This window comes from Condylura cristata, unplaced genomic scaffold, assembly GCF_000260355.1.
Source record: "Condylura cristata isolate star-nosed mole 26May11 unplaced genomic scaffold, ConCri1.0 scaffold00036, whole genome shotgun sequence".
In the NCBI taxonomy this organism is placed as follows: Eukaryota; Metazoa; Chordata; class Mammalia; order Eulipotyphla; family Talpidae; genus Condylura; species Condylura cristata.
Window position 1 is genome coordinate 2,688,652 of NW_004567137.1, and position 8,036 is coordinate 2,696,687.

Sequence of the window (8,036 nt, forward strand, 5' to 3'; positions counted from 1 at the left end):
GTACATGTGTGCATGTGTGTTCCCCACAGAACATACTGGGCATTACAGACACAGTTGGACTAGTAAGGCCCATCCAAGGTGGGAGGCTAGGTCTCTAGTAGGCTACCTGCACATTTCCAGAAAGCCATTTGGTGTCATCAAGAGTCTTAGTGTATCTGTGGTCTTGGATCCTTTTAACCCGCACATGGGAATACAAAGAGATTTATTGACAGTTTGTTGAGAATTTACTGAATACTGAGAATAGTTACTGAAACTACCAACTAGCAGTCCTTAATAAGTCATTAAAAAGGACAGAGGTGCCAGACATGTATTTACCGGGGATTTTGCCATAAAAGAGAGTAAGATCAGTTTCAACCACTGATGTGACATTCACATGCACTTCATTCCACATGCACATGCATGTACGTGTATGAAATGATAAGGAGACCCACCAAAAGTGCCCATGAAAGTTACCATTACCTCTGGATAGTGAGATCACATGTTTATTTTCATCTTTATATTTGCCAGTATTTAAAAAAAAATCCTGCAGTAGCCTGTTTTATTTATAATACAATCTATCTGAACTTCAATTAAGACAGAATATGGGTGGTATATGCTAGAATGCATAGTAAGCTGGATTGTTACGTGGATTTTTAAGGAGGAGGGCTGCCTTTTTTGCCCTTCGCTGGGAACTGAAGAGAGAACAGACTTCTATCAGAATACGGCAGTTCCAGACAGGAAAAGGAGGATATTGTTGTGAAGTCAGGACTCCCCTTTTCTCCTCCTGAATCCCACCTTTTTTCTTTTCCTGTTGAAGCTTCCTGAGATAAGGGAGAACTGAGATTGGAGCTGGCAACTCCATGGCGCACTCTTCCTGCAGCAGCAACCCTAACGACAGTGAGGACCGCAGCTCAGAATCAAACCTGAGCCTCTCGGTGGGCTATTTCCCCTGTGAGGATGCCTCCTCCTACGAGAACACAATCTCCTGTGAAGATGCAGTATCTGAGGGTCCATCGGTCCCCTTTGTTCCTCAAATTCAAGGGACGTGGTGGACTGAAGGGACTGGGAGACTTGTAGGGAAACGAGACCAAGTTCAGGCCAGCCCAGAGCAGTTCTGCAAACTAAGCATTAGTCTGGCCTGGGATGTTGACATGGGAGCTCACCATGCCGACCCCATAGCTCACCTGGACCAAGTCAGAGACACCCAGTGGATTGACAAGCACCCCCATAGGAGGACACAACTGACGCTCAGCAAACTCCACAGCCTTATGCAAAAGCTTGACAGATTTCTAGAAAATCTGAAAGATGAAGAAGATGATGCCTCTGTGTTCCTTGAGCCTGCTCAAGATGAAGATTCCCAGCTGTTCAGTGGCTTCCCTCCAGATACGGTCCAGATCAGCTATCAGGAACACAATGTTTGTCAAGATCTGTCCAGGCTGATGAACCCACTGGAAAAGGAAGAGCCTATACAGCCTCCCCAGATGTCTTCATGGCTCCAGGTACATGAACTTCCTGAGGTGAGAGAGATGCATCCCAAGCAAAAAGGGGCCAGGCCATGGGATTGTAGGGCAGGTGGAACGTGGGAACAGAACCACCAGGATGACTAACAACAGCAAGGAATGGGCCAGGGTTGGGCTGAAGAGGAAATAGTCGGGAGAATAGGGAGTAGGAAAGTATTGCCCTCCCAACCGTGGATGCATGTAAGTGTTAATCAGTATTAAAACACTAGAGGTTATTTGGACAAGAGAATTTGAGTCACAGGCATGGCTCATCATCAACTCCACTGCAGTCCAGGGGGCACCTCTCTAACTCATCATTCATTTTCTTGGCAGAGGTCAAGTCAGGTTCCTGGAAACCAGAGAACAAACACGATGGAGGCCTCCCGAGGCCACACGCAGGCTGGGTCCTGTCTGAACTTCAGGTGGGTCTTCCGCTGGCTCTGGCGGCAAGTCCTCTCCTCACTTCCAGGGAGAGGGCACCCTGACCAGGCTCCCAAGAACCCCCATCAGCTGGCACAAAAGAAAAGACTCTTTCATAGAGGCAAGCGAATCCAACCTCAGGAATCCCTTGAATTAGGACAGCTTGTATTGCCAGATTTTTAAATGTTTTCATAGCCCCTGTTCTATATTCCCCAGATGATAATTTTCCCCAAAATAAACTAAACAAATAGTCTTGTCACCCATCTCTTGTTCTTTCTAAGTCTCCCCGGGACTCATATGTGGTTGAGGCAACTGAAATGTACTCTCAGCAAGTCTAAGCAACAGCATCCTTCCTCCCCTGAAGCTATTCTTTTTCCCTCCTCTCCTCCCACCCCTTCCTACTGCTCTCTCTTATTTTATACATTTTAATATTTTTGGTTCTCTCTTCAAGATGATAACTAGCATCGTCTGTAAGTGTCTGTTATTTGCAGGTGTGAAGGGAAGTACTTGACAGAAACTTTAATAATACTTGGTGGCTGAGAGATGGATTTTGGATGAGTGAATTAAGATTTCTTTTTTTAAGACAAATTTTACCGATGGGCCGTTTGGTTGCAAGAATTTATAACTGGAGGAGTACCACTTCATGCCTCAGTGGGTGCTCATGTTCACCCCTCCATGTCTTTTGTCATTAGCCCAAATCCCTATTTTCAGAAGGCGGCACAGGGAAGGCCTCCCCCTCCCCTGTCCTCACAGGGGAAGTGGCGCAGGGAAGGTTTAGGAAACCTCATGACCTCCTCCATCCTTTCAGCCCTGAGTAACTGGTCCTTACAGATCCTGCTCTGCGGTCAGTTTGAAGTCAAGATTCATCCTTCCAGGGGCCACTGATTTGCCCTTGACAAAGCTGTGCCCTGCTGCAACTCTGCCCCCTTGTACCTTCATTTTTTTTTTTTTTAAAGATTTATTTTATCTATGCATCTAAGCACTGAGGTATAGGCCAAAGGTGCAGGGGTGAGAGAATTCACCAGAGACAGGGTGGGGAGCAGAACAGGTCGGTCGATGAAGGGATCTACATTGCTGAGGGGAGTAGCAGGCAAGATGGGAGAGGTCTGCTGTGCTATATGGGTCAGCTCCCTGGCTGGGGATCGAACTCATGGTTCATACTGCTGAGACTTAACCCCTTGCACCACCAGGGAGGCCCGTTTCACGTGTTTTTAAGCTTTCTTTACATGACTCTTTTTCCCAGGCTCCAAGCTCTTGAAGGTCAGCAAGCACCTGGTCTTAAGTCCATTTTACCAAAGACCCTAATATAGTGACTGATGCTGAGTGGTTTCTGTCACTATATAACTTTTTTGTATATTGGATATCTATTTCTCAGAATACTTTCCCACAATGTATTTTTTTAAAGATGTATTTATTTATGCATACAGAACTGGGGTACAGGCCAGAGGTGCAGGGGTGGTGAGAGGATTCACCCGAGACAGAGTGGGGAGCAGAACAGGCCAACTGAGGAAGTGCATACTGCTGAGGGGAGCAGTAGGTGGGCCAGGAGAGGTCTGCTGCACCATGTGGGTCACTTCTGGGGCGGGTATCAAACTCATGCTGAAGTGGCTTTAGCTTCTTAGTGCTGTGCTTTCACCCACTGTGCCACCAAAGAGGGTCCAACCCCCACATAATTTTTTTAAATGAAACATACAGCTTAGTGTTGTTATTCTCTGAGTCCAAAGCAAGTGGTGGGAGGCTGGGATGGGAAAGCAAGAAGAGGAAATGCCTATCAGTGATCAGGCAAGGGTGGTGACTCTTAGGCTAAGAAACCAAGACCCGAGACATGCAGCAACTCCTCTGGAAACTTACTTCTACAACTACACCAAAGCCTTCACGCTGCTTTAGACAAGATACAATGATGTGCTGAAAAGGAAGTCCATGTCTCCTTCCATCATGGTGCACACAGTGCTGTAGTTATCTTAACTTTTTCTTTAGCCATGAAGAGTAACTCAACCCAGATAGCCCACACCAAGAAGCAGCCTGGTCCAGCTATGGATTTCTCACACAGCTGTGTCTACTTTTCAGTTGTCTAAATCTGCCTGACAGATGTGAATCTAGCTCTAAGAGTTAAGCAATGGTCTCCACAATTCTTTACCATAAAGTCTACTTTAAGCACTCCTTGGGGTTACCACTATGTCTCAGAATGCATTTTGGAAACAGGAAATATTGCCATCCTCCTCCCCTTTCCTTGTGTCTGCTGTGCTAAGACACTTGTAGCAGCACAAAAAAACTCTGGGCAGGTCCTCTGCTATCTGTCTCTCCCTGGGTCTGGGCAAGAAGATGCCCACTACCCCTGAAAGCGAGTGGGTGAACAGTGATGGACACTAGGTTAGGTTTACTGTCACCTCAAGCCTCTTGTAGAGTCACTACACTTGGCAGGCACACACTAAGTTCGTGAACCAAAATCTTCAGGATCCATTATCTACTGGATCAACCAAAAATCATTCCTTCAAGTGAAATGCTTCATCTTGAAATCCACCAAGTTCAGGACCTAAATTAGTGAGCAATTATCTCAAATTTCCCATTCTGTAATCTCTAACCCCCTAAGCTGATGTTCAAGCCAATGGAGGGACTATTTAGTCTCCCCAAACATGGAAGACTAATGGAGGTTAATGTAAATCTTACAGAGCACCCCACAGCCTGCTAGTGTCTCACTCAGTGGGCTCACCATGAGAGAAGAAAAGTGTGAATGGATCGCAACAGCAAAACGGGGGAGACAGTCTTTTCCAGACTCAAACAATACTATGTGCATTTGTATGACTCAGGAGGCTGCCTGGGCCCAGGTCTACCTGGTAGTAAAATCAGTGTCCAAAATCCTCTTACAAAATAAGAACACAAAGTAAATGACAAACGAATTGCTAGAGGGAGGCTGGTAAGGTCCTTACCCCAATATTTAAGAACAGTTTTGTTTAGGCAACAGGAACTGTTAACTAATGTAAAAGTAAAAGTCTTGTCATTATAAAATACAAGTGAGAGAACAAATATTGTGTGCAGGATGCTCTCTAATTTCAAGATGGGCAGGTGAGTTTTATATTGCTGGCCTGGAACCAAGCTTTTCCTGCTACCCACCTCATACTCTGACAAAGAGAACAACACACTTCTTTCAAAACTGAAATAAGATCCCATCAGATAAGAGAGTCACTGAGAGAGCCAGTCACGAACAGAGTGCACACAGAAGCCTTAGAATAAATTCCCAAATGAATTATAATGAGCTTCAATCAAGGAATCCCCTTCCTGAACAATATCTGCTTATTAGCCTGCCTTTCAAAGGGATTCCATGGTTGTGGTTCTATTCAAATACAACCCCATAGGCTGTAGTAAAAACTACTTCTGAGGGAGGAAAAATGGGCAAACTATGCTGAAGCATTTTCAAATGGGAGGGCAAACATCAACTATTTCTCAGATGGTGGCTGTGGGGGAAAAAAAATCATCTCATTATTATTGAATTTTCTTAGTCTATAAAGAAATCACAATGACAATGTACTTTTCTTTTCTCATTGACACCGATAAAAATCATGGTAAGTATGAATCCCCCAAACTCAAGATCTCTCTCTCTCCAATTCTCTTCCCTCTATACCTATTCAAAAAGGTTAAGAAATACTAGGTAATATAGGTTCCCCTGGCTATCTGAAAACAGTGTTCCTATGAAACCTTCCATAGATCAAAAGTGTGTTAAGAACTTGATTACCGTTAATTTGCATGGAAAACATTCTGAGCATTTCCAGACCAAAACAAAAAACCTACCAAATCATACCAAGTAATACTTGAAATCTAAAAGAACACTCACATCTAGTAAAAGCAGGGTTGAAGTGACACATATGTACTTGTATAAAATCGTCCTAAAAAAGGACTGGGTGGGGTTTCTTACTGTTTGTGATGCTCCTGCAAACTAAATTTTGGTTTTGCTTTTTCTGCCAAAAAAAAACAAACAAAACTCTTCAGATTTCTCTGGGGTCACAACAACAACTATAATGTAGGTCTTTAAAAGCAACATGATATAATTTAAAACTTTTAAAAAGCAAGGGTATATACTAGTCTGTTTGGCTATTTTTGAATTTTACTTCTTCAACTTCTCTGCCTAGATTTTACCACAATGTAGGTTCAAAAGGAAAAATTTTCTCTAGTAAAGTAACCTCAAAATTTCAGGTATAATATAACTATGCTCATAATACAGTCACACCCTGCTTAATGACATTTCAGCTAACAGACCATAAATCTGAGTGTGGTCTCAACGGTCTAGGCCTGTAGAGGGCCCACCCACCAGGCTGGGGCCATTGCACACTGACAGAATGGTCTAAAGAGGCATTTCTCAGCTCATACCCCAGAAGTAAGTGTCACATGGCCACACCCGAGTCAAATGTGAGGACTGAGAAATAATGCTGAAAACGCGAGTGAATGACTGGCCGCTGAAGATTAGGATATACAATCTTCAGCGACCTCCAAGAATTACTCCACTGACTACTTATTAGTTATCAATTACCACAAGTTTTGAGGCCTGCTCATCATGTTTAGCTTCCAAAGAACGTCGTGGAGACTTCTTTTCCTCACATATCAGGTGCAGTTTGCTACTTAATGATACTAATAATTCCCAACAAATTGTTTGACTTTACCTTTCATTTTGGGTGATGCTAGATTGTCCTGCCCCTTCCAATCTAAGCAGCACCAGCAACAAAAAGTGACCACATAATGTACTGGACCTGTTAAGGAAAAGAAGGTGCTACTACCATCTTCACTAATGTCTTTTGGCAATTACTTCTCCTGCAATTAAAGATACACTTTTTCTGTTTAACAAGTGCACACAGTCCTATGCCCTGGACATGGTGTGATGATCTAGAAAACTCAGAGACTCTTCAATCCCAGTAAATCTTAAATGACGTTCCAGGTTCCAGATCCCAAGCCTACCACCTACTTACTTGGTATTACTTAACCTCTCAAGATGTTTCATTTTATCTGTAAAATGTAATACTGACAGCACTGACCTTGAAATGCTGTGTGGTAAGGACTGAATATAAACGCCTAGGACAGAGTGTTTACAAGTTGTAGCTGCTGCCAGTTGCTGTCATATAATTCCTTTGCTTTAGAAATTTGCTATGACTCCGAGTGAGAACATAATAAAATCCCGGCAAACTGCCACTACCACTCTGTCAGAATCCTGATGTACTCACCCCCTCATGTTTGTTTGTTTCTTTTTTAAGATTTTATTAAAAAGAACTGGGGTGTAGGCTACAGGTAGAGGAGGGTGGGGGAGGAGTCACCACAGACAAAGTGGGGAGCAGAGCAGGTGGATCTACTGAAGTACACTGCTGAGGGAAGCAGTGGACAAATGAGAGGTCTGCTGTGTCACTGGCCAGGGATCCAACTCAGGCCACCACCATGACAGTGCTGAGACTTAATCCCTCAGTCATCAGGAAAACTACCCCCTCATGTTTCTTGTACTGTGTGCCCCTGGCTGTCGTTTCCTGACTCCATGACTTTGCTTGAACCATTCCCTACAACTTCAGTCTGCTCCCCCAAGGTGCCTTTTAAGGCGCTGTTAAACTCAAGCTCTCTTATAGAACTGCACAGGTGGAAATAACCCTCCCTTCTGCTGTGCTACCACAGCACTGTAGCAAGTGTTCACGTTATCCTGTTTTACATAAATGTGCTTCCACGTCCTTTCTTCCACCAGACAAAAGCTCCTGTGTTCTGCTTATCTTTTCATGCTCCAAAGTCCCTGGCCCAGTTTCTGTATCTGGTAGCTCCATGATAAGTATTTGGTGAAATAAATGGTTAACTTGCAGGAATAATTAAAACAAGTAATAGCAAACTTGAACATCATTTCCTCTCATATAAAATTCAACCAGCTTCTACTTTAATTAAACCTACTTCCTGCCTATACATTCTAGGGAGCATGTGTATGGCATCATAAGGTCCTTCCTGAGTTGAAATCTCAATTCTGTACAACAAAGCTAGTCAACAAAAGAATAGCCACATTTTTCTGTCTGAGTAGAAACTGATATTCTACCTTCTCTTTTTTTTCAAGCAGAAGACGACATACGAGATGTCGAGCAGTGACTGGAGCTCAGACGTGTCCTCTTCCACTGCTAAAAATTAAAA

General features: G+C 43.6%; 2 protein-coding genes across 9 annotated transcripts in view; one reads left to right on the top strand and one right to left on the bottom strand.

Moving 5' to 3' along the window:
• Positions 1–8,036, bottom strand: part of PPFIBP1 (PTPRF interacting protein, binding protein 1 (liprin beta 1)) — a 141,688-nt gene that overhangs the window by 72,375 nt on the left and 61,277 nt on the right. The gene's annotated exons all lie outside the window — the stretch shown is intronic.
• Positions 840–2,081, top strand: LOC101626362 (chromosome unknown open reading frame, human C12orf71). The gene is made up of 2 exons (XM_012732792.1): positions 840–1,496; positions 1,812–2,081. Exons 1-2 carry the CDS (start codon positions 840–842, stop codon positions 2,079–2,081), a joined length of 927 nt encoding a protein of 308 aa, XP_012588246.1.